Here is a 27838-nt window from a genome sequence, read left to right as displayed (position 1 = left end):
GGTAATAACACTATTAACTTTAGATTGTGATAAGTTAAATACGCATGTTAAAAGTTTACTGAATGTAGGGCTGGGGACGTGGCTCAAGCGGTAGCGCGCTCGCCTGGCATGCGTGCGGCCCGGGTTCAATCCTCAGCACCACATACAAAGATATTGTGTCCTCCAATAACTAAAAAATAAATATTAAAAATTCTCTCTCTGTCTCACTCTCTCTTTAAAAAAAAAAGTTTACTGAATGTAGTTGGTAAGAAAACAGAAACAGAGGGTATAATTTCTAAACTAGCAAAAGGAAAAAATAAAATGGCAGACAATAACCAATGAAAAGAAAGAATAAAATAAAACAAAATTAAATTTAAAAGGCAAAACAAATAGAAAGGACAACATCATATGAAAAAGTAAATGTACCAGTGACTACAAAGAGTGTCTGGTGGAGCCTTCGCCTAGCACATATGAGGCACTGAGTTCGATCCTCAACACCACGTAAAAATGAAATAAAGGTATTGTATCCACCTGCAAATAAAAAAAGAAAAAAAAAAGAAACTGACTTTAAAAAAGAGTGTCAACTCATAGTCAATTTAAGAGGTTAATTTCTTTTTTAAGACTAATGTTGTTACACTAGAAAAAAATAAGACACTCTGTTTACAAAAAGACATGTAGGCCAGGCATAGTGGCACACATAACTGACTTGGGAGGCTCAGGCACAAAGATCAAAAGTTCAAGGCCAGCCTCAACAACTTACCAAGACCCTACGAAATTTGGTGAGATCCTGTTTTAAAATTAAAAATGAAAAGAGGTCTAGGGTTGTAGCTCATGGTACACGCTTACCTAGCATGTGTGAGGCACTGGGTTCAATCCTCAGCATCACATAACAATAAATAAATAAAGGTATATAAAAAAGAACACTAATTTTTAAAAAATGAAAAGGGTTGGGGCTGTAGCTCAGTGGTAAAAACCTTTGGGATCAACCCACACTACCATAAAAAGAAAAGACAGAAAAATTAAAATGAAAAGATGGGAAGATGGGGAAGATGGCCTCCTTTTCCAGATTTCCTATTTTAAATTGCAACTCATCCTATTTTCTTTTCTGGCCAATTCTTCTTGGATTGCTTCTCAGCATACTTTACCTGGGTTATCTCATCCACACTCATTAAAGTAATTAAAACCATACACTGTTGACTACCACACTCTATCTCCACTTCAGAATTCTACCCACAGCACTGGATCCTTATTAGCTGAAGAATAAGTCATCATTAAATACTTATGATGCTCATAACTCTCCTCTGTCATCAGTCCAACTCCTCTTCTTTTTCCACACTTACTAACACTTATAAGCACGTAACCAAAAAGCATGAATTTATCCTAAGTTCCTTCTTATTCTGTTTTTCACTTGCAATCTCTTGTAATTGATGACAAAATCCTGTAGATGATGATGATAACATGATGATTAATATTTTTGTACTGGGGATTGAACCCAGAGGCACTTTACCACTGAGCTACTTCCCTAGCCCTTGTAATTTTTCATTATGATACAAGATCTCACTAAGTTGCTGAGGCTCGTCTCAAACTTGAGATCCTGCTGCCTCAGTTTCCTGAGTAGCTGGGATCACAGGCCCGTGCCACCAAGCCCAATCCTTTAGATTCTTAAACTTAAAGTCTCTCATATCAATTTTCTCTTTCCTTCCCAGATCTGAAACCTCAAATCCAAGAATTACTTAGTAGGGCTAAAAGGCTTCATACAAGTCTGCTCTCCAAGTCAAAATACTCCCAGTGTGGATATTTTAAGAATTCTAAAAGGTATATCTGACTATATCACTCTCGTGCTCTAAATCTAGTAATGGGTCCATCATTTCCAGAAAAAAAATCTAGCACACAAGTTATTTCATTATCTACTTTATACCTGTCTATCAAATCTCATCTGCAGCCATTCTTTCCCATGAAACCTAAATTCTGAAGAATAGAATGACTTCCATTTGCCCGAGTTCAGTAAATTGTCTCTGGAATGCTGTGATCCAGGCTGCCAACCTCCCACACGTCTTCGCCAGCAAATTTTTGTTCATATTTTAAGTTGTTACCTCTTGTGAGAACATATTCGCGAAATATCATTTAGCCCTTTAATTGGCACAGCACGGTGGCGCAAGCCTGCAATCCCAGCAGCCTGGGAGGCTGAGGCAGGAAGATCGTGAATTCAAAGCCAGCCTCAGCAATTTAGAGAGGTCCTAAGCAACTTAATAAGACCATGCCTCAAAGTTAAAAAAAAAAAAAAAAAAAAAAAAAGCTGGGAATATGGCTCAGTGTTTAAACCTGCTGGATTCAATCCCCAGTACCTAACAAAAACATGATAATGGACATAACTGTCCATTACTCTACTGAATCCTGATCGAAAACCAGGGGCTGAACTCTAGAAACCTGCCTATTCTAAAATGCTTTAACCACATACTCAAAGAAATCTGGAAAAGATTGGACCTAAAGGTTACAAAAACAGCCAACAGAGAGTGGACTTCCGGGCCCTGAGTAAGCTTCCGGAATCAACAACAGGAAGACCCAATCAGAAGCTTTCTCCGGGAGCCAATAGGAGAGCACTTTACAAAGAGCCAATCCACGCGGCCCTGTCACTGTTATGGTCCTGTCAGGGCGCCGGCGTCGTGGTGCTTGGGCGGTCGCCACTGAGAGGACTTTGGTGGGGCAGTCTCGGGACAGCCCGGCGGCCCTCTGCGCTCGCCTTGGGTCTGTGTCCCAGCCTGCCCCCCTCAGCTCGCAGGCCGCACCGTAACGCGAGCGTGCGGGTCCGTGTCGCGGCGGCCTTGGGACCTGGGCCCAGCTGCAGCCTCCTCCACCGCAGCGGGCTCGGAGGGGCGGCGAGATGCAGCCGCCGGGCCCGCCCCCGGCGTATGCCCCCACTAACGGGGACTTCACTTTTGTCTCCTCAGCTGACGCGGAAGGTGAGGCTGCGCCCTGTTAGGGCGAGTCCCCGGGAGGCGCGGGCCGGCGCGGTGGGGTCTCTCTCTGCGCAGGCGGTTGTGGCCGGGCGGGGACGGACAGGAAGCGGACTGCTGGTGAACCCAGCCCTCCTGAGGTCCAGGCCTTCGGAGAGGCCCCGAGTGGCCGAATCTGGATTCGGAGACCCGTCTCAAAAAAGTCAAGTCGCTCAGTCACCCTGGCTTTACCCACACTGTTTGGTGGCAGGGTTTGGGGGCGGCTTATTCACCTCGGGCAGACCCACGGAGCCCAAGGGTTTTATTTGTGAAATTACTCTGTTACCCAGAAAAGGGACGGTTAGATCGGTCGAGGGAAATATCGAAAGAATGAGAAGAAAGTTGATCTGTGTTCTGTTGTTCATCAACAGGGAACCTTTTTGCTGGGATTCGATTTGGCACTGTCAATCCAAATTTCCCTTAAGGAGTTAAGGAGTTCGTGGTTTTTAGAATTTGATACCGTGCTTGGGGTCCCAGTTTTCCTCCCATTTTATAGTGTTGGACCTTGGTATTCAGAGAAGTGTACCCATGTACACTTGAAACTTCGTATAATCCAACTAGATTTCCCCAATAGCCTTTGCAGATTTTCTTGTAGTGTTGGAGAAAGCACTTTTTACAGCACAGGAAAATGTTTTCCTTTTTTCTCAGTTTCGAACTCATTTCCTTGTAACGTGAATCTTCCTCTGCTAGCCATTTTCAAATGTTACTTTTATAAGTCGTGTATTTTTCATTGACCACACTTACTACCTGATAGGAAAAAATAAATTAGTTTAGCTACAGAAATTTCAATCTAGAGAAGATCCTAAGTTTTCTTTAGAAATCTGATTTCTCAGTGAATATAGCTTGTTTTCTTTTTTGTTTGTTTTGTTCCCCTGTTTTGCATTGCCTTAAAAAATAATAACAGTTATGATTTTAAAAATAAAATTTTTGATTGTTTGTTGGAACCCAGGGGCACTTAACCACCGATCCACATCCCCAGCACCCTCCTTTTTTCATATTTTATTTAGAGACAGGATCTTAAATTGCTTAGGACCTCACCAAGTTGCTGAGGTTGACTTTGAACTTTCCATCCTTTTGCCTCAGCCTTCCAAGCTGCTGGGATGACAGGCGTGTGTCACCGTGCCCAACTAAAAGTAAAATAAATTTTTATCTATCATAGGGAGTACAGCTGATACATTCCTTTTAAATTAAAATGGAACAACCCAAATTATTTAAATCTGTTTCATCTACATTTTGATAGCATGGTTGCTTATGGAGGAATATCTATTTTAATTTCCCAGATTTAAAAAAATATATATTGATTATTAGAACCTGGTGTTTGTTCAGACTCATCTATCTGTGTGTGTGTGTGTGTGTGTGTGTGTGTGTGTGTGTGTGTGTGCGCGTATAGATTTTTTTCATGTCCCTCTTTCCCCAAGGAACCGTCTTTTTTTTTTTTTTAAAACACTGGGGACCCAGTATTATGTGACATCAGATATACACATATACATTTCTCCAGATTTCTGAGACTTTTTTTTTAAGAGAGAGTGAGAGAAGAGAGGGAGAAAGAGAATTTTTTTTAAAGAGAGAGTGAGAGAGAGAGAGGAAGAGAAAGAGAGAGAGAATTTTTAATATTTATTTTTCAGTTATCGGTGGACACAACATCTTTGTTTGTATGTGGTGCTGAGGATGGAACCCGGGCTGCACGCATGCCAGGCGAGCGTGCTACCGCTTGAGCCACATCCCCAGCCCAAGAGAGAGAATCTGTCCACCTTAGTTTCTTGAGTACCATACCTAGCTAAAAATGTCTTATTCTTAATGATACCCGTCCTTACTATTTGTCCACATTCAGCCTTTATTCTAAAACTTGCTTTGGTATTTTCTTTCCATATGTATATATTAGTTTTCGGCGGACACAACATCTTTGTTTGTATGTGGTGCTGAGGATTGAACCCAGGCCGCACACATGCCAGGCGAGTGCGCTACCACTTGAGCCACATCCCCAGCCCAGGAACCGTCTTTCTTAAATACATCCAAGAAACCTGACAGAATAACATATCTAGGCTACTCATTGAATTCATAATTTAAGGGCTGGAGATGTGGCTCAAGCGGTAGCGCGCTCGCCTGGCTTTCGTGCGGCCCAGGTTCGAGCCTCAGCACCACATACAAACAAAGATGTTGTGTCCGCCGAAAACTAAAAAATAAATATTAAAATTCTCTCTCACTCTCTCTTTAAAAAAAAATTCATAATTTAAGAGACCTGGACATTGTACAGTTTAAATTTACAGAATACTTTAAGCATCCTACTCTTGATTTATGTAAGAATCCTGATGAGCTTTTGATTTCTGTATTTTGTAAAGAAACTGAAACCCAGGTTTAGTAACTTCTACATGATGGCTGTGGAATTAAAAGCTAGTCTTCTTTCCAATAAAACATGAGCCTCTTATATGTTTATAGATTGAATAATAGTGTGTCTGAAGTCTAGAAGAGTCCTAAATTTGCATCCTGGCTTTACCATATCTATGCAATTTTGACCAAGTTACTTAACCTATTTCCTCATAAGCAAATTGGGAATAATAGTACCCAAGAGCTCAAAAATTGTACAGATATAGAGCAATTAGTACTATATCTGGCAAAGTTACATACTCAACATATGTCAGTAATGATGCTTCTACTTAGTGTTAAGTATCCTAAGACTAATTTTTTTATTGTTTTCAAATGTAAACATTTTACTCTCCCAATTCCAAGGGTTTTCTCTGGTTCCTACATATGTCATGTAAATTCTACTTTTCCCTTTTCTATGCTATTCTGTAATCATAAATGTTTTCAACTTATAGATGATTTCAATGTATACCTTTCCTTCCAGATTGTGTCCAAGTCTTTCCTTTTTTTTTTTTTTTTTAATTTTTGAGATGGAGTCTCACTATGTTTGCCCAGACTTGAAATCTGGGATCCAGTGATCTGTCCACCTTAGTTTCTTGAGTACCATACCTAGCTAAAAATGTCTTATTCTTAATGATACCCGTCCTTACTATTTGTCCACATTCAGCCTTTATTCTAAAACTTGCTTTGGTATTTTCTTTCCATATGTATATATATCCTGGTCTTCATACTTTAAATGCCTTTATCCTTTTTGTCCCAAAATTTAAGACTAAACTCTAATGTTCCTTCCTTGGTAAAATCTTACTTAACGCAACTGGGGATGTGGCTCAAGTGGTAGCGCACTTGCCTGGCATGCACGCGGCCCGGGTTCGATCCTCAACACCACATACAAACAAAGATGTTGTGTCCACTGAAAACTAAAAAAAAAAAAAAATTAAAAAATTTTCTCTCTCTCACTCTCTCTTTAAATAAAAATCTTACTTAACAATCCTTAGAAATATGAATTTTCCTAATTTTTCTATATACTAGCACCTACCATAGAACCAAAAAATGTCACAAAAGTATTGTTTAATTAATAAATTATTTTTGCTTTTCTTTATATGTCATTAAAAGAAATATAAAATTTAGGTTATATGGGGCTGGGATTGAGGCTCAGTGGTAGAGCTCTTGCCTAGCATGTGTGAGGCACTGGGTTCAATTCTCAGCACCACATGTAAATAAGCAAATAAAATAAAGGTCCATCAACAATTAATAAAAATATTTTTAAAAACTTAGGTGATATAACTAAAATTGTAGTAGGTTTATAACTAGAGACTTCCGCAAAAATTTCAACGCTTAGGTTAGCTATATATGATAATGGATAAGTTAGTGTTGAGTATATATAAGCTTCCATTTTGTCCCCTATAAAATGAAAAGCACACTTATAAGCAAGCTTTTGGGTGTGTGTGTGTGTGTGTTGAGAGAGAGAGAGAAAGATGCTAGGAATTGAACCCAGGGGCACTCTACACTGAACTACATTCCTGCCTTTTTTTTTTTTTCTGGATAGTGTTTTCCTAAGTCTTTAAGGTTAGTCTCATACTTGTAATCCTTGTGTCAGCCTCTTAAGTAGATGAGATTATAGGCATGTACCATCACACTTGATTCTAGAACATGAGTTGTTTGTGAATGAGTCAATAACTGAATGAATAAATAGGGAAATCCATACTGAATATTTAAGTCTGTGTTATAAAAATACATCCAACAGCAACAATGAAAGCATGTGTAGCCTAGCATGATGGCACAAGCCTATAATCCCAGCAACCAGGGAGGCTGAGGCAAGAGGATCGAAAGTTCAAGGCCAACTTCAGCAACTTAGTGAAGCCCTGCGGAACTTAGTGAGACCTTGTCTCAAAATGAAAAATAAAAAAGGGGCTGGGGATGTGGTCAGTGGTTGAGTGCCCCTGGGTACTGGGTTTAGTGCCCAGTACCAAGAAAAAAGAAATGCATGTATATAAAAGCAAGAATGTGACAGTATTACTTTGTGAGTGTGTGTGTGTGTGTGTGTGTATGTGTGTATGTATGTATGTGTGTGTGTGAAGTATATGTAGAAGTCCTTAAGGCAATCTTTTGCCTTCACTTTTTACCAGAGAAGTAACTCTGTCTGGATTATGTCTGCAGATCAGCTTTGGTATTACCTGATACCAAAGAATCTCCCTTAATCATAATTTATATATATATATTTTTTAATATTTATTTTTTAGGTGTAGATGGACACAACACAATACCTTTTATTTTTATGTGATGCTGAGGATCGAACCTGGCCCCACCTGTGCTAGGCGAGTGCTCTACCACTGAGCCACAATCCCAGCCCCATAATTTATATTTTAACAAGGTTCCTTGGTGAATCATAAACACATTGCACTTGAAAAACATTGGTTTTGGATATCATAAAAGATCCAAAGAGGAGGAAATTATTTCTGAGTAGATGATCAGGAAAAACTTAATGGAGGTGTTATTTTGACAAACTTAAGAGGACAATTAATGTTTTTTACAGGGTGGAGGAAGGACCTCCATGTGCAAGGGACTATGTATAAGGAATTTCCTGCCAGAGAGAAATGGTCTAAGAAGATATATAAAAATTTCACTGTATAAAATATACACTATAAAAAGTATGATACCAGCCAAGCATGGTGGTGCATTCCTGTAATCCCAGCAGCTTGGGAAACGGAGACAGGATTTCAAGTTCAAGGCCAGCCTTCGCAACTGAGCAAGGCTGTAATCAACTTAATGAGACCCTGTCTTAAAATTTAAAACAAAAGGGCGGGGTGACTGGGGATGTCACTCAGTGGTTAAAATGTCCTGGGTTAAATCCCTGATACCAAGAGAAAAAAAAAAGTATATGAAAGAGAAAGTGTCAACTGCATGAAATGCTCAAATGGTCAAGAAGGTTTGCAGAGACAGATGAGGCATATTTTGATAGATAAATGGGAGTTCTTTGGATTAAAAAATGGTGGAAGAGCATTCACGTAAGGACTATTTAAGGGCCAGGCATGGTGACACATGCCTGTAATCCCAGCAACTTGGAAGACTAATGCAGGAGGATTTCAAATCCAAGGCCAACATGGGCAACTTAGGGAGACCCTGTTTCAAAGTTTTAAAAAAAAGGAAGATAGTTGTGGTGCTAGGGTTGTAGTTCAGTGATAGAGTACCCCTGGATTCAATCCTTAGTACTGCCCCCCCACCCCTGGCAAAAAAAAAGTGAAGAAGACACAACTGTAGTAAATGAGGGTATCCTTGGGGTTAGATGCTGTGCTTTACCCACTGCCTAACACGAGCCTAGGGCATACAAACTCAGTAAATATTGAAAGAATAAATGACTATGTGATACTTTTTTTTAGTTGTTGGTGGACCTTTATTTTTGTATTTATTTATATGCAGTGCTACAAATCGAACCCAGTGCCTGACACATGCTAGGCAAGCGCTCTACCACTGAGCTACAACTCCAGCTGCTGTGATACTTTTTGATTAAGTGCTGTGCTACACACTGAAGACAATACTAATTCAGCAGAAATTCAACAAAGAGTTGGAGAGAATGTGAACAGAAACAAAGATATTCTATTTATTTTGGGTGGGGGTCACTAAGGATTAAACTCAGGGACACTTATCCCTGAGCCACATCCTCGGCCCTTTTTATTTTTTACTAGGTGTGTGCCACTGTACTTAGCTAAATATCTTTGTATCTGAACTGAAACATGCATCTTTTCTCAAAAAGGAAATTTTTCTTCCTTTCATAGGATAAATCTTGGGCTGGGGTTGTAGCTCAGAGGTAGAATGCTTGTCTAGAATGTGGAAGGACCTAGATTCAACCTCTAGAACCACAAAACGAAAAACACAAGCCTAGAGTAAACCTCTACTAAAGTGTTGATTCCCATCTTTCCTTACCTCTTTTGGGATCTTTCTTTTCTGTATTTTTCTCTTTTAACATTTTTTGTTTCCTATTTCTTCATCTCTCCCATTACTCACAGATCCTTTTCTGATTAACAAATCCTTTAATTAAATCTACTTCACCAGTTTCTTATTTTTACAGCTAAACTGTCTCAATTATTTCCCGTTTTCTCAACATTTAATGGTCTCTACACTCTGCTAGATTATCACTTGCTTCCTATCATATCATCTACAGAAGTATCTTTGCAATATTTCCCAGAGTGGAAATGGTTCTGTAATAACATAAATTTGGTAAATAACATGTCAAACAGTTAAACAGTGTCCTCAGTTCTTAGAGCCTTTAATATGCCATTATTGATTATGAAACCCTCAGAGTTGTATGCAGAGTTTTCCCAACTTAGTGAACATCATAAGTCATTTATGGGGAATATCTCATGAGATACAGATTCCACAGAATATGCATAAAGAAACATTTAGCCTATAAAATAAAAGGTTTGGGCTGGGGATATAGCTGAGTTGGTAGAGTGCTTGCCTTATATGCACGAGGCCCTGGATTCAATCCCTAGCACCACCAAAAAAACAAAAAAACCACGCAAGTTTTATTTTGTTTTGTTTTTGTCTAACACATGCTTAAAAATTTTGTTCCGGGCTGGGGATGTGGCTCAAGCGGTAGCGCACTCGCCTGGCATGCGTGCGGCCCGGGTTCGATCCTCAGCACCACATACCAACAAAGATGTTGTGTCTGCCGAGAACTAAAAAATAAATATTAAAAATTCTCTCTCTCTCTCTCTCTCTCTCTCTCTCTCTCTCTCTCTCTCTCTCTCTCTCTCTCTCCTCTCTCACTCTATCTTTAAAAAAAAAAAATTTTTTGTTCCTTTCTCCCACAACTTTTGGATAAAAAACTTTACAGACATTAGTTTTCCACGCCTTTGTCCCTGCCATATCTTTTTCATGTAATGACTTCTCATTCTTTTTTGCCTCTCCAGCCATTCCTTATGGACAAATTCAGGTTTCTACCTCTACGTACCTTCCTGATCACCTGTGTAGACCTTTTTACTCTCATGGCACCTATCATCAGTCATCAGTCAATAGTACTCATTGTCGTATAGTGACAAAAGGATGTACTTGCTTTACAGTGCTAGAAGTGTTTTGTATGATATCCCAGTTAGGGTTCTTTTTTTTTTTTTTTTTTTTTTTTGTACTGGGGACTGAACCCAGAGCTACTGATCTACATCCAAGCCCTTTTCTATTTTTTTTTTTTTTTTTTTTTGAGAAGTCACCCCAACTGGGCTGAGGATGTGGCTCAAGCGGTAGCGTGCTCGCCTGGCATGGGTGCGGCCCGGGTTCGATCCTCAGTACTACATACAAACAAAGATGTTGTGTCCATCGAAAACTAAAAAAATCCCCCCCCTCTCTTAAAAAAAAAAAAAAAGAAAGAAATCACCCCCACTGAACTGAAACATGCAATCTGTCTACCTCGGCCTTCCAAATAGCTGGGATTACAAGTGCACACCACTGTGCTTGGCTCATTTAGATTTTTATTGAGATATAAATCACATACTATAAATTTTACCCTTTTAAAACATACAATTCCACAGGCCTTGGTGGCACACTCCTGTAATCCTAGCATTTTAGAAGGCTGAGACAGAAGGATCACAGATTCAAAGCCAGCTTCAGCACTTAGCGAAGCCTTGAGCAATTTAGTGAGACCCTGTCTCTAAATTAGAAATAAAAAGGGCTGGGGATGTGGCTTAGTGGTTAAGCACCCCTGGGTTCAATCCCTGATACCAAAAAATAAATAAAAATAAAGCACACAGGGCTGGGATTATGGCTCAGTGGTAGATAACTTGCCTAGCATGCACAAGGCACTGAATTTGATCCTCAGCAACACATTAAAAATAAATAAAAATATTATGTTATAAAAAATAAAAATAAAGCATGCAAATCTATGGCTATTAGTTATTTACAGAGTTGTATAACTATCATCATTATCTAATTCTAGAATGTTTTTTAAAATATTTTTTTTAGTTATTGGTAGACCTTTATTTATTTATGTGGTACTGAAAATTGAACCCAGCGCCTCACATATGCTAGGCAAGCGCTCTACCACTGAGCTACAACCCCAGCCCTAATTCTAGAAAATTTTCATTACCCTATTTGTAACTTCCTATTTCTCCTTCCTCCCAGTACCTGATATCTACTAATCTACCTTCTGTCTTTGTGGTTCTGCTCTAGAAATTTCATATAAATGAAATAATATAATATATGGCCGTTTGTGTCTGTCTTATTTTGTTTAGTTAATGTTTTTAAGATTCATCTATGTTGGGCTGGGGTTGTGGCTCAGTGGTAGAGCGCTTGCCTAGCATGTGTGAGGTACCTGGTTCGATTCTCAGCATGACATATAAATAAATAAACAAAATAAAATAAAGGTCCATCAACATCTAAAAAAAAGATTCATCTATGTTGCAGCATGAATGAGTAACCTACTTCTGTGGCTGAATAATATTTTATTATTTGGATATACTATCAACTAGATTTTAAACTCCTCCAAGTATCTCACTGTTTTGTAATACTCTCAAGGTGTTGATAGGTTGATTCATCGATGTTAAAAATGAGAAAGGCAGGCTGGGGTTGTGGCTCAGTGGTAGAGCGCTCACCTTGCACATGCAAGATCCTGGGTTCTAACCTCAGCACCACATAAAAATAAATAAGTGAAATAAAGGTATTGTGTCCAACTACAGCTAAAAAATAAATTTAAAAAATGAGGAAGGTACTAAAGTAGAAACAACTTAACGTTTGTGATGGTAGGTCCTCTTGCCAAAGGCCAGGAATTTGTCTTTAGTCTTTTTTTTTTTTGTACCAGGGATTGAACCCAGGGGTGTTTAACCATTGAGCCATGTCCCTAGCCCTTTTATTTATTTATTTATTTATTTATTTATTTAGAGACAGGGGCTCACTAAGCTGCTGGGCCTCACAAAGTTGCTGAGGCTGGCCTTGAACTTGCCTCAGTCTCCTGAGTTACTGGGATTACAGGTGTGCACCACCACACTTAGCTTCTTTCCCTCACTTTCTTATATTTCATTGGTCATAAAATGATTACAGAACAGCTCCAGAATAACTAATTCATCTATTTTTCTCTCTCTACTAATATTGCCTTACTTCAAGTCTTCCATCTTATCATTTGTAGACTTTTCTCTAGCTTCCTGACCATTCTCTCCCCTCTTAAATCAGTGCTCCATAGCGTAACTAAGAGGATGTTTCCAAAATACAACTCTAATTTTATTTGTTGGCTTCATTAAAAGCCTTTAATGTCATTTCTTGATTTTAGCTCTTTGGAGCTGTTTATGCTTCCATTAATTGATTCATTCAAATCATTGTGTACATCCACAAAACTGGGGTCATAATTAGAATAAGATATATTCCTGGGCTGGGGATGTGGCTCAAGTGGTAGCGCGCTCGCCTGCCATGTGTGCAGCCCAGGTTAGATCCTCAGCACCAAATACAAACAAAGATGTTGTGTCCGCCGAAAACTAAAAAAAAATAAATATTAAAATTCTCTAAAAAATTTTTTAAAAGATATATTCCTGCTTATATAATTGTGCCATAATGGACTCTACTGTCATGTATAACTAAAGTGAATCAATAATATTTTAGCAATTTATTTGGGGCTGGGGTTTAGCTTGGTGGTAGAGTACTTGCTTAGCACATGTGAGGTACTGGGTTTGAACCTCAGCCCCACATAAAATAAATAAAATAAAACTATTGTGTTCATCTACAACTAAAATTTTTAAAAATAATAATAATTTATTCAACCAGCATACATAGTTATTTGTTGCCTGCTTTGGGCCAGGCACTATTGTAAATATTTGATATATATATATAGAGAGAGAGAGAGAGAAACAAGATAACATAAATCTCTGTATGGTCTCTCCTTTCATGAAGTTTGTACACATTAATGAAATAATCACATAAATATGTAATTATAAACAGTGATAATGCTATAAAGGAAAAGTAGGGGGAACTGAAAAGAACCCCTGTAGACCAAGGACAGATTCCTTAATCATGTATATCTGAGAACCGAGGAATGAGTGACAGTTTAATTATCTGAGATTAGAAGAAATTGCCTGTTCCAAAATCCCTAAGGCAAAAGGGATCCATGATCATTTGAAGGATTGAGTCCTAGTGTGATACAGCATAGGACCTGAGTGGGAAAGGGAACAGAAAATGGGTCTTGAAAAGTAGATGATTGATTCAGAAAAGCAGTGGAAGGCTACTGAAAGATTTTAAATAGAAGAATGAAAATTCCACTTCAAAAACAGACTTCCTAGTATAGTATAGTAAAGAGTGGATTGGCCTGGGTGTGGTGGCATACATCTGTAATCTGAGTGAATTAGAAGGTTGAGGCAGAAGGATTACAAGTTCAAGGCCCATCTGGGCAACTCAGCAAGGCCCTGTCTCAAGGACAGAAAAAGAAAAGGGTTGGGGATGTAGGATAGTGGTTGAGCATTTGCCTAGCATGTGCAAAACCCTAGTTTCAATTCTTAAAGTACCACAAAAAAGATTGGATAGGAAGGAAACAAGATTGACTAGGGAGAGAGAACAGGCCTATACCGTTATAATGCACGAAGGAGTTAACAATTTGTACTAGGTTGTTGCTGGTAGTGGAAATGGAGAAGAGTGGACCATTTCAAAAAATATTTAGAGGTAAAACATAGTCTACATTGGGAGTATGCAAAAAAAAGGGAAATTATCAAGGATACTCAAGCTTCTAGCTTACAATGCTGGATAGACAGTAGTAGTATTACCATTCGCTAAATTAAAGTGGAAAAAGATTTGAGAGATCTCATTTTATGAACATTGAATTTTATATGACTTTGAGGTAGCTACAAGGAAATGTTGACAATTGGCTGTATAAATCTAGAGAAGAGGACTCCTCAGTACATTGCATTTTGAGCTCAACTGTGCCTCATTACCCCTATTTAAGAATGATAATGTCTACAGCTCACAGTGTGTTAGTGTAATCAGTAACTTGTAGACATGCTAATTCAATAGTTATTATCAATACTCTTAAGCAAACAGTAATTTTCTGTTGATCTGTTATGTAGCCATTTACTTCATACTCTTTGTTTGAAGTTCCTCCCCAGAAAGGATATCAATTGTTATCAATATGTTCTCCATGATATGCTAAGTGTGAAATATGATATACATAATAAATCCAAGAACAGCTTTTTTTCCTATTTGAAAACAAAATTATCTAGTAAGCCTTTCCTTGTGGAGGGAGTAGTTATGCCAGGTTTACTTTTTTTAATATTCTTTTTTTTAAGAGAGAAAATTTTTTTAATATTTATTTTTCAGTTTTTGGTGGACACAACATCTTTATTTTTATGTGGTGCTGAGGATCGAACCCAGCGCCCTGCACAGGCGAGGCAAGCGCGTTACCGCTTGAGCCACATCCCCAGCCCGCCAGGTTTACTTTTTTAAAAAAAGTAATCAATTTCTGTTTTTTATAAGTTTTAAAACAAAGTAGTACATAAATATACAAATATGATAAAATTGCACAAAACTACACATACACATAATGAGTGCATATAAAAACTGGCAAAAACTGAATAAGATCTTTGGATGGTACCAATGTCAATGTTCTATCAAATTAGGGTAATTTGAGCCGTGCGGGGTGGTGCATGCCTATAATTCCAGTGTTTAGGGAGGCTGAGGCAGGAGATTTGGATTTCAAAACCAGCCTCAGCAATTTAGTGAGGCACTTACAAATCAGTGAGACCCTGTCTCTAAACAAAATATAAAAAAAGGGTTGGGGATGTGGCTCAGTGGTTGAGTACCCTGGGTTCAACCTCAGTACCCAAAAAAAAAAAAAAAAATTAGGGTAATTTGATAGTTCCATGAGATGGTACCATTAGGGTAAATTGATGAAGGGTACAGATGACCTCTTTGTATTGTCTTGGCAAATTCTTATGAATGTATAATTTTTCAAACTGGAAAAGAAATCAGACAGCAATCAAATTTCTATTAACTAGTTTATGCTAAAATGAGATTTAATCTTTCTATATAGTCTTAGGAGATTTAATTTAGTTGACTTTAATATTACTTACAATATGGAATTGCATCAACAGCCAGGCACAGTGATGCATACCTATAATTCCAATGACTTGGGAGGCTAAGGGAGGACGATTGTAACTCTGAAGCCAGCATTAGCAATTTAGTGAGACTCAAAAAACAATTAGTGAGAACTTGTCTCAAAATAAAAAGGGGTGGGGATGTAACTCAATGGTAAAGCATCACTGGGTTCAATTCCCTAGTACCAGAAAAGAAAAAGGAAAGCATGTACCAACAATATTAAATAGTAAAACAACTAAAACCATCAGCAAAGTAGTATAAATAAAATAACCTGGATGTGAGTCAGTGAACGAGTGCCTCTGAGTTCAATTCCTGGTTCCATCCCCTGCCCAACAAAAAAAGATTCACATATTTTGCCTTGGTTTATAATTTGTCCTCTTTTCTCCTAAGATCTCAGTGGTTCCATAGCATCCCCAGATGTCAAATTAAACCTCGGTGGAGATTTTATCAAAGAATCTACAGCTACTACATTTCTGAGGCAAAGAGGGTATGGCTGGCTTTTGGAAGTTGAAGATGATGATCCTGAAGATAACAAGCCACTCTTGTATGTAAAAGCAATATGTATTTTTGATTTTAAGAGCTAGTCTGTGGAATGTTTACATTTTTTCATGTTATTCAAACACGATGGAAAATCTAACTCTTTTTGATCAAAAGCAATAAGAGTTTGCAATTATAGTAGAAATTTTAAAAATACAAACAATAATTAATCTATTGAATGTAAAAAAATTAAAAGAATAATAATCCTGGGGCTGGGGATGTGGCTCAAGCGGTAGCGCGCTCACCTGGCATGCGTGCGGCCCGGGTTCGATCCTCAGCACCACATACAAAGATGTTGTGTCCACCGAGAACTAAAAAATAAATATTAAAAATTCTCTCTCTCTCTCTCTCTCTCTCTCCCTCCCTCTCTCTCTCTCTCTCTCTCTCTCTCCTCTCTCACTCTCTCTTTAAAAAAAAAAAAAGAATAATAATCCTGCATCACATGTATGCACAAATGCATGTACACAAATGTACTCTATGCTTACCACACTAACTCAATTGCAGTCTCAAAAAATAGAATTCTTGGGCTGGTGTTTCAATGGTAGAGTACTTGCCTAGCACTTGTGAGGCACTAGGTTCAATCCTTAGCACCACATAAAATAAGTAAATAAATATAGTGATTTTTAAAAATCATTTTGTTGGGGCTGAGGATGTGGCTCAAGCGGTAGCGCGCTCGCCTGGCATGTGTGTGGCCCGGGTTCGACCCTCAGCACCACATACAAAGAAAGATGTTGTGTCCGCCGAGAACTAAAAAATAAATATTAAAATTCTTTCTCTTCTCTCTCTCTCTCTCTCTCTCTCTCAAAAAAAATAATTTCTGTTGAAATTCAGGTTTAAAACAAATTAAATTTCAAAAAAAAAAAAAATCCAAAATCTCTCATATAGAAATTCTAAAGTTGCCACTGGGAGAACTCTAGAAACTCTTCACTTTTCTTCACTTTTCTTGAAATTTTGTGATTGTCATCTGGGGGGAAAAGTGAAGGAAGTAATAATTTTGGAAAGAAGTTCTTATACCTTCGTAAAATTGAGGCATTACTAAATTATTCTCTGTATTAATTATTGATAGATTAAGAACTAAACATCCTATTTTTAATATGTTACACAACATCAAATATAAGATGCTATGGATTATAAAATGAAGTTACTTTTCACATTAATGAAAAATACAGTGCTCAAGACAGTACAAAACTGGGACATCAAAGGACTGTTTCTGGGCCAAGAACATAGATTAGCAGTGGAGCAGTTGCCTAGCATATGTGAGGTCCTTGGTTCAATCCCCAGTACCACCCAGAAAAGTTGTCTTGTTGTAAAGGTGAGTGAAAAATAACCTGTAACACAGAAAGTGACACCAAGGAAATTTGCTTCAGTTTGACACTGAGTGGAATGCTGGAAGACAAAATTTCCTCTAATAACAAACTCCACACTGGTCCTCCTGTTAGATTTATAGTTTGAATTATCAGTATGATCCCAAAAATCTTAAGCAGAAAAATTAAAAGTTGTCTTAAACTCCTCTAGGAGACTGACTAAAGTAAGACAGATAAATGGAAGCACTTAGTTTCATTCCAGGCTAACAACAATTACCAGATAGCAGCAATTGTGAATTATATCGCAGCTGTAGAAATGATGAAATGTTGAAACATTTAAAATTAATTTGGATATTTCACATTAGAATCAATCAGTGAAATATAGTACTTCAAATGCAAATGTGTTGTTGACCTTTGGGTATAATACTGTCATATTTAAACTTTTATATTCTTTTGCAACTTAGTATTCAAAACTGTGTGTCTTTTGTGAATTTTTATTTTGAAACTATAGGGAAGAATTGGATATCGATCTAAAGGATATTTACTACAAAATTCGATGTGTTTTGATGCCAATGCCATCACTTGGTTTTAACAGACAAGTGGTGAGAGACAATCCTGACTTTTGGGGTCCTCTGGCTGTTGTTCTTTTCTTTTCCATGATATCATTATATGGACAGTTTAGGGTAAGTACATCTTATTTTGTAATAAATTCAAAAATTTCAAAACTTAAATATAGACAAATATTAACTGAATTATTATGTTTGAGTAATGCTTTACCTTTGCCCAATATTTCTCACTGTGCATTCCTAAAGTTGTTCTATAATTAAATAAGTGTATCTTAGATTAATGCTTTCTAAATTTTTCCACATCATCATTCACACAGAAAGTATTAATATTTGTATGACTCATTGGAGTAAATGTTTGGGACTGCTCCCAGTTGACCAGAATTGGCCAGAAAGACTGCCCATATCTTTTCTTATTTCCCTGTGGCATGAAAAGTTTAAAATGTGATACACAATCATTTTTGTATCTTTTATTTACATTTTTCTGTTTTTTTAAGTGAATTAAATAATGACAAGGATTCCATCAGTATTTTTTTTCATTATTACTGGTATTTTAATCACTTTGTCTTCAATGTCTTTATGTTTTGAGTACAATATAAATATATCACTCTCATTCCCAGTAGTAAGGCTTTAGAGAAGTAAAAAGTAACTCAACCATAGTGGATTGACATTGAATTGATTTCTTGCTGCTGTAGCAAATTGCCACAAACTTAGTTACTTTAAACAACACAAATGTGTTCTTTTATCATCTGGAGGTCTGGAGGCCACAATATGTCTCAAAGGACATTGATGGATCTTACATGCAGCAATTATTGCTGTAGTATTTACTGACTAGTGAATTCTTTATTTCCTTCATTCCTTCCACCTTAATACTGGGAATTTTCTAAGGAACAGCTCTCCCTCTTTTCTATTATATAATTATTCAGTTATTTATGTCAGTATGAACTCATGGGTATTTATTTTTTCTCTAGTATATAATCCAGTATCATTTACTTTATTGCATAAATTGTTTCAGTTTTAGCCTTTGGAAACTCCTTCCTGTTGCCCTTTTTGAGCACTTCCTTTCCTGTGATTCCACAAAGTGTTCCAGGCTAATATTATGTATTTCTGCAAGTAGCTTCAATGTTTGGCTTAATGGAAGCTGAATTTTAAGATCTGCTTTCTATATTCAATCTGTAATGTTACATTGTTTTCTCTGCTCCTGACCTAGAAGCACCATTTCTCTAAGGAATCTTAGTTTCTTTAATTACAGAGTATTTAGAAACTAAGTAATCAATGAGTTTTTGTCACTACTAGGGTGTTACTTCCAGACCTCCTTGAAGACAGAGCTTTAAATGTATACATGTATCATTAAATTAAATCTGAGCAGTTAAAAGTGTCTAAAATGTCTTCCTTGTTCTACTTGGGTAAATATGTAATTAATCGAAGTCTTAAGAATTTCTAGAGAAGATTGGCAACGTATTTTAAAATGAATTTTCCTTGCAGAATACCATAAACCATGAAGTTAGGAGTGAATACTTCTTGTTTTCTTTATTATATTTTATCATATGTCTTAAAATGTTGAAGTTTTCTTAGGCAATTGATAATTGCTAAATTTTCAATTTGGTTATATAATTATATTTCACATTGCATTCTTTCTAAGTTCTGGAAAGATACCTGAAAGCTCACACAACCTATCTATGACCTGAAATTGGGTATGACAAACTATCTTTAATATAGTAGAGAACTGAATTCCTGAAAAGTTAGCAGTTTTATGTGGTACAAAGATATTAATTATGTGAATTTTTCCCCCTTGAGGTGGTCTCATGGATTATAACCATTTGGATATTTGGTTCACTGACAATTTTCTTGCTGGCCAGAGTTCTTGGTGGAGAAGTAAGTTGTTAATTTTGAAAGTACCCTTTGTTTTTTATGGTAAGCTTTATTTTTGATACTGCAGATACCATTATACTCATTATAATTACTTTTAAGTTATATTAGTTCGTTTAAGTTTTTCAATATCTGAAATGTCTTTCTTATTCTACTACTTGGATAAATATGTAATAAGAATAAGCATACTCAGTAAATGTTACAATGAATGAAGAGAAATGGGAAGTTGCCATATCACTGATCAAATAATATGTAGTTTTTTGGGGAAGAATACAATTTATTTTCTTACAGCAGTTTTCAAGTTTGTTTGTAAGTTAGTTCGCAGGTTGCCACAGAGATTTCTTTATATGTGTTATATTTATCAATATTCCCATGTTAGAAATTAAAATAATTTTTTAAAAAATAATTTTTTAAAAATTATAAAATTATAATTTTATAATTAAAAAATGGGAGTTCATAACTCACTTGAAACTAATGTTTGAAATATGATATGTCAAGAGCTTTGTAAGGTTTTGAACAACCAATAAAAAAATATATATTTTCCATGTTAGAAATTAAAATAATTTTTTAAAAATTATAAAATTATAATTTTATAATTATAAAATTATAAAAATAATTTAAGATATTTGTTTTATTTCAAGCTAATAATAAACCAACTATAAACAATACATTTTGAAGAAAATTAACTATCTTTTTCCTAAACAAAACAGTGAGAAGAGTAGCATTGCTTTAGATTTTTGCAAGTAGCTTCAAAGTTTGGCTTAATGGAAGCTGAATTTTAAGATCTGCTTTCTATATTCAATCTGTAATATTACATTGTTTTGATTAAAGTATGTAGAGAAAATAAGAATTCATACAGATAAATAATTGGAAAAGTGGGCTGGCCATAGCCCAGTGGCAGAGTGCTTGCCTAATACTTGTGAGCCCACTGGGTTTGATTATTAGCACCACATAAAAATAAACAAATAAAATAAAGGCATGCTGTTCATCTATAACTACAAAAGAAAATTAAATTTTAAAATTGGGAAAAAATGTTTTAATAGCTTTTTCAGATAATTGTGGGTATTCTTCTCTGATACTGCACCAAAACATAACTACTCAGTTTCTTTAAAGTTGCAGTAAGGAATCTCAAATTTTATCTATGAACTTTTCATACTGTCTTTACTTTGAATGAATCTTTATTCCCTGTGTATGATTTTGGACATAAGAGAAAAAAACATCATTAGTTCACTGGAGTTTTGCAGATACTTTTAAATGTTGACCATTTACTTGGGGATTGAACTCAACTATACTTTGCCACTGAGCTATATCCCCAGTTTTTATTTTTTATTTTAAAACAATATTTTGCTAAGTTACACAGGCTAATGTTGACCTTGCTATCCTTTTGCCTCTGCTTTTCAAGTACATGTGATTGTTCGTGTGTACCACTATGCCCACCCAAAGTTTTTAAAGTTCATATTTTTGCTGCAACAATTTACTGTTAAGTTTTTATTAATGCAGCAGATACACTTTATTAATTTTCAAAAGCATGTTTGCTGTAACCCAATCTGAATAACCATGGTTTCTCTATCTGTTGTTCTTTGAAGTAAAAATGATGTTCCATGGAATAAGGGTTTTTTTTTTAGGGGGTGGGGGGGTATCAGGGATTGAACTCAGGGCCCTTTGACCACTGAGTCCCATCCTAAGCCCTGTTTTGTATTTTATTTAGAGACAGGGTGTCACTGAATTGCTTAGCACCTCACCATTGCTGAAGCTAGCTTTGAACTCGAGATCTTCCTGCCTCACCTTCCAAACCACTGGGATTACAGGCATGCGCCACTGCAGCTGGCCGCAAATAATGTTTTATTATTATTATTATTTTTTAGTAAATTTTTTTAGTTGTAAATGGACACAGTATCTTTATTTATTTTTTTTATGTTGTGCTCAGGATCAAACCCAGTGCCTCACCCTCACCCTAACCCTAACCCTAACCCAACCCTAACCCTAACAAGCATTCAACCACTGAGCTACGACCCCAGCCCTATTACTATTATTTTTAAGAATTTTGATCTTATAATCTTTGAAAGCAGTCTCTGAGATCCCCAAGGGTCTAGAGGCCATTTTGAGAACCTTTAGCAGTTTATTCTGCAGAAAGAGTAAAACAGAGGAGATGCCAAAGTTATAATATGACTCATCAGGCTGACTCTATGAATAGCAAATGTTAAATGCAGAAACATTAAGCTGTCTTCTTTTTTTTAATATTTATTTTTTAGTTGTAGTTGGACACAATACCTATATTTTATTTATTTTTATGTGGTGCTGAGGATCAAACCCAGGGCCTCAAGCATGCCAGATGAGTGCTCTACTGATGAGCCACAACCCTAGTTCCAAGCTCTCTTCTTATATTTGATAGTAACATAAGAAGTTTTTTTACTTAGCAAGTTTGTTACTTAGCTCTAGTTGATTTGCTTTCCAACTTCCAAAATTATGTTGCTATTATCTGTATCCTCTTCTTGTTCATTCCTCTTATAAAAAGAAGCCTCAGGATAGAATATAGCTCAGTGGTAGAGTGTCAGCCTTGCAGTATATGAAGCCCTGGGTTTGATCCCCAACACCTGCAAAAAAAAAAAAAAAAAAAAGTCTCTTTCTTTTCCCTTCCCATTGAATGGAGTTTCAGGAGGGAATAATATTAGATCTATAATAAGTATATAGCAACGTCTATGAAGCTTTTTCATTCTACATATGGAAATCCTAATTCTAATAACACTTAAAATGATATTTTATTATTTAAAAAATTTTTTTGGTTGTAGATGAACATAATACCTTTATCTTATTTATTTTTATGTGGTATGGAGGATTGAACCCAGTGCCTCACACATGCCAGGCAAGCACTCTACTACTGAGCTGGAACCCTAGCCCCTAAAATTATATTTTAATGTATATTTTTCTTATATCCTGGACAAACATAGTCTATGTCTATGAAAAAATAGATATCACTAAAATTGTTTGTGTGATTTAAGAGTTAAGAAACCTTGATCTTAATTGAATTTCATCACTTACCAGCTTTGCTTTCCTAAGTACAGTATTTGGTCTAATCAAGAATCAGTTTCTGGGCTGGGGATGTGGCTCAAGCCGTAGCGCGCTCGTCTGGCATGCATGCGGCCCTGGTTCGATCCTCAGCACCACATACAAACAAAGATGTTGTGTCCGCCAATAACTAAAAAATAAATTAAAAATAAAAAAAAAAAAAACAGTTTCTTAGCCAGGTATGGTGGCGCACACTTGTAATCCTGGTGGCTGGGGAGGTGAGGCAGGAGGTTAGGGATTTCAAAGCCAGCCTCAGCAAATTCATGAGATTCTAAGCAAGATAGTGAGACCCTGTCTCTAAATAAAATACAAAAAGGGCCAGGCACAGTGGCGCACGCCTGTAATCTCAGCGGTAGGGAGGCTGAGGCAGGAAGATCATGAGTTCAAAGCCAGCCTCAGCAAAAAGTGAGGTGCTAAAAAACTCAGTGAGACCTTGTCTCTAAATAAAATACAAAATAGGATTGAGATGTTGTTCAGTGGTCATGTGTCCCTGAGTTCAATCCCTGGTACCAAAAAAAACAAAAAACGAAAAGGGTTGGGGATGTTGCTCAGTGATTAAGCGCCTCTGGGTTCTCCCTGGTACCAAAAAATTTCTTCATAATGGAACAATAATGCATACTTCATAAAGAGTTGTTTCTTAATTTGATCTTTATAGTTTGAAGGCCTCTGTCAGAACTTGCTATATAGAATTCACTAATATTTTTCTCTTCAGTCTCTCCTGGCTGCCCTCCCTCCCTTCTGGTCTGCATTTGTCACATCTAGCTTCTCTGGGCCTTGGATTTTTCATCTAACTAAGTTGTTTGTTGTGCCTTTAATCCTCCACAATTTAGGGAAAGTAGAGACAAAATAAAATGTAGATATATAAGGAAGGTGATTGGATAAATAATCCTGAAACTCAAGAGAGAGATAGGGCTATAAATATAAATTTGAGTATCATCAGCAAATGTTAATTGAAACCAAGGTGGTTGGTGCTAGGGCCTAGGAACATTGCAGAATATATGATAATTTGAAATATATTGGGTATGATACTTTTTGATTTCTTATTAATTCTTACACTTATATAAGTACAATGAATATTTTATGATTAATAGTGATTAAAATGAGTATCTTGATTTCTATGATATTTATTTAAAATTTTGAAAATCTACAGGTTGCATATGGCCAAGTTCTTGGAGTTATAGGATATTCATTACTTCCTCTCATTGTAATAGCTCCAGTACTTTTGGTGGTTGGATCATTTGAAGTTGTGTCTACTCTTATAAAAGTAAGTTATGTGGTAATGAATTACATGAAGTAGTTTATTGTTTTCTAGTAAAGCAAAAGTTTCCTGATCCTCTAAGACTGTGATAATCTAAAAGTGTTTCTCAGTTTGTATAAATATGTCAAAATCGACTCATAATGTTATGTAAAACTAAAAAGGATAATTTTTTTTAAAAAAAATTAAAGAATAGTAGTATTTTGGAAAAGAGAACATCCTTTAATAATTATTGGGCATTTTGAGCCGGGTGTGTTGGCACATGTCTATAATCCCAGTGGCTGAAACAGGAGGATCAGAAGTTCAAAGCCAGCCTCAGCAATGGCAAGGCACTAAGCAACTGAGACTCTATCTCTAAATTAAAAATACAAAATAGGGCTGGGGATGTGGCTCAGTGATCGTCATTGAGTGCCCCTGAGTTTAATCCCCATTATCAAAAGAGAAAAAAAAAAAAAGGAACGTGCATTTTGGAACCATGCAGTTCTGAATTCAAATCCTGTTTCTACATGATTTTTTTTACCTTCTAGTCTTCTGAAGGTATCTTAACTTTTCTTATTCTCAATTTGTTCATACTAATGGGAATCTCTTTTGTTCTTTTCTTTTTTTTTTTTTTTGGTAGCGGTACTAGGGATTGGGCCCAGGGACCCAATCTAGTACTGCACTATATCCCCACCTCTTTTTATCTCTCTTACTTGCTGAGTAAGGCTGGCCTTGTAATCTTCTTGCCTCAGCCTCCCGTGTCACTGGGATTATCGGCCTGTGTCACTGCACCTAGCAACACTGGATGTCTTAACAACTGGTTTTTAAGGATTTGTTGTGAAGATTTTAAAGTATATAGATGCAGTGGTTGGCACACAGTAGGACCTCCAAGGATAACTGTTATTACAGATATACATAAGATTATTTTGAGATCATCTTCTATGTTCAAACTGTTTGAATACTTCAAACCAAGAAAAGCTTCCTTTCCTCTACATTCTAACCCTGAAATCTTTTTTATCTAATTGGCATTATTAGAATTTAGTTTAAAAATCTCAGGATTCAGCAGCAAGCCTCATGCTGGCATTTAATTATTCTAGCTTTATGAACTTTACTAAGTCATTTAGGGTTACTTTATGCCATGTTTTCTTTTACTTGGTTAATCATGTTTGAATATTTGAAACCACTTAAAATTACTAAAAGTATTGTCACTTTTAGTCATTAGCTATAATGAAAGTTGGTCTTTAATATTTTTTATACAACATATGAATGTATCATAAAACAGAAATATCTTTTGAAAATATCATTTAAAATTTAGAATAAAATCAGGTTTCTTAATTTTTTTTTTTTGCATTTTTTTTCTTTTTTTTTTTTATTGGTTGTTCACAACATTACAAAGCTCTTGACATGTCATACTTCGAACAATAGTACTGGAGATTGATCCCCAGCCCTTTTTATTTTTTTATTTTGAGACAGGGTATTGCTAAGTTGCTCAGGGCCTGGCTAAGTTGCTAAGGCTGGCTTTGAACTTAAAGTCCTTCTGCTTCAGCCTCCAGAGTCACTGGAATTACAGGTGTGCACCACTGCACCTAGCTCTTAAAATTGTTTTTAAACTTCAGATTTTTCTTTGCTAATTTTTTTCCCTAATAATTTAATCTTTTGTGGATATAGTGGACTATTATACACATTTCTAATTTCAGTCCAGTTAATTCTAGGATTACAATACAGTTTAATCTACAAGCACTAATTTTAACATTTAATTCCTATAATACATTATCTAACCATTTATAACAAAAAATCCTGATATATAAATGCAATTTGATCATAATTTTATTTTATGTATTTCTTTATATCTTTCTGTACGCTTCAATTATTTTGTGGGTCTTTTTTTTTTTAATATTTAAAAAGCATGGTAGAAACTTGGACCATCCCAAGTATGTTTCAGTCAGTTTTCCAATATCTTATTATCATTATCATCATCATCATTTATTTATTTATTTATTTTTAAGAAAAACTGTTCTAGTTCTCAACTGAAGTCAATTTTCCCCCCCAGGGATGTTTGGAAATATCTAGAGGCATTTTTGAGTATCATAGACAGGAGGAGGTTATTGGCATGGTGTGTAGAGGGCACATGGTAGGCAAAGGGCAGGACAGCTCATCATAACAAAGAATTATTTGGCCTAATTGTTAACATTGCATGTGTGAGACATTCTGGCTAATGCTGTCTGTTTCTATTATAGTATCCTTGATTTTTCGCCTAATTTTATGTTATAAAATGTCTAAAGTGACTAAGCCAGGCAAAGTAGACATGCCTGTAATCCTGGCTGCTTGGGAGGCAGAGGCAGCAGGGTCACACATTTGAAGCCAGCCTGAGCAATTTAGCAAGACCCTTTCTCAAAATGGGCTTGGGAATATATTTTTTTAATCTGTTCTCCTGCTTTTTTAACAATTTTCTACCTCTTGAGGGTAATTTTGTTTTAAGAATTTGGCCCAATAACTTTTTTAAAAATTGGCTTTATCAGGACTGGGGACTGGCTCAGTGGTAGGGCATTTGCAGAAGACACCCCAAGTGATTATTATGATATACAGGTTTCATTTTTTAAAAAGACCATCTCATGGTTAAGGAACAGAGCAAGGATGAATATTCTTAATGTTTTTAATATTTTTAGTTATTGTTTACCACAATTGGTGGTTGATTTTTTAAAATATTGTAAACATTATTTTTACTCTATGATAACCAAAAAGGTATTTGATTTGCTAATGTGCTGCCTTTTGTCTTTCTTTTCTTCCTTTTTCTTTTTTTTAAGCTGTTTGGTGTGTTTTGGGCTGCCTACAGTGCTGCTTCATTGTTAGTGGGTGAAGAATTCAAGACCAAAAAGCCTCTCCTGATTTATCCAATCTTTTTATTATACATTTATTTTTTGTCTTTATATACTGGGGTGTGATCCAAGTTCATTCATGAGTAGAAAAAGACAATGTTACATTTGTATGTAGGCTGGGAATTCTTGCTGACCCTTGGGAAAAAACGTTGCTGGTAAACTTTCATGTTTGAGATGAAAAGGAAGGTTTAAGATCTTTTTACAACTATTTTTTGTATGTAATTAAGCAGTTACAGTTATCTGGGATTTTTTGGTCAGAATTCTAAACTGTTTGATTCTTCATATTCCAGTGAATAAAATATGAAAGCATTGTGTTTTTAATATTGTGTTAATATTCACCTAAAAATTTGTGCCAAAAGCACCTGACTCGGTAATTGTATTTCACTTGAAGGATAAATTTGACAGCATCCTGATAATCTAAAAGTGCAATGTTTTTTTTAACGAGTTTTCTCCTGCATCACAGATCCTGTAGATATATATTTATATTTATACATATATATTTATGAAATAATTCTTATTATTCACAAAATATATTTCTTAATAGCCTAAAAATTAAAATATTATGCTTAAACTTTTCTTCAATTGGCCATTAATCTTTTTTATTTAAAATTTAAAATTTGTTTTTTAAATTGTATGTAATTTTTAAAATAATAGCTGCTGATGTAGACATGATTTGTGAAAGTATGCTTTTAAAAACCATTTTGAATGTCTTAAACATCTGACTTAAAGTTTCTGTTTATCTTTCTGACCAAAGGAACAAGAGCATATGGCATTCATTAAAGTTATTAATATATAGAAAAACAATGATATTTATAGCATCAGTAAATATTTTTAAGTGATACTCCTAAATCAGAGAAGTATGGGAAAAAGACATAAAATCTTGTGGTCCTGAGCAATGTTATATGAAGTAGAAAAAAATAAAATGTTTCCCAGCTGTGTGTTTTGTTTTATAACACCTTGTCCTGTATTACTTGATATTTTAACAAGTATCAGGCACTCT

General features: G+C 36.0%; 1 protein-coding gene across 3 annotated transcripts in view; it reads left to right on the top strand.

Moving 5' to 3' along the window:
- The first annotated feature begins 2593 nt into the window (after window positions 1–2593).
- Window positions 2594–27838, top strand: part of Yipf4 (Yip1 domain family member 4) — a 34116-nt gene continuing 8871 nt past the window's right edge. For 2 of the 3 annotated variants that reach the window (XM_040271558.2, XM_078029419.1), the window contains exons 1-5: window positions 2594–2939; window positions 15780–15933; window positions 17742–17913; window positions 19591–19668; window positions 23879–23992. In XM_040271558.2, coding sequence (XP_040127492.1) covers window positions 2861–2939; window positions 15780–15933; window positions 17742–17913; window positions 19591–19668; window positions 23879–23992 — 597 coding nt within the window. In that variant the 5' untranslated portion in view covers window positions 2594–2860. Of the gene's footprint in view, window positions 2940–15779; window positions 15934–17741; window positions 17914–19590; window positions 19669–23878; window positions 23993–26766; window positions 27792–27838 lie in introns of those variants that run through there. The other variant, XM_005322465.5, reaches the window with a different exon arrangement.

The sequence above is a fragment of the Ictidomys tridecemlineatus genome, chromosome 12 (assembly GCF_052094955.1).
Source record: "Ictidomys tridecemlineatus isolate mIctTri1 chromosome 12, mIctTri1.hap1, whole genome shotgun sequence".
Classification (NCBI taxonomy): Eukaryota; Metazoa; Chordata; class Mammalia; order Rodentia; family Sciuridae; genus Ictidomys; species Ictidomys tridecemlineatus.
The sequence above is the reverse complement of the archived record's forward strand: the minus strand, read 5'-3'. Positions and strand labels throughout refer to the sequence as shown.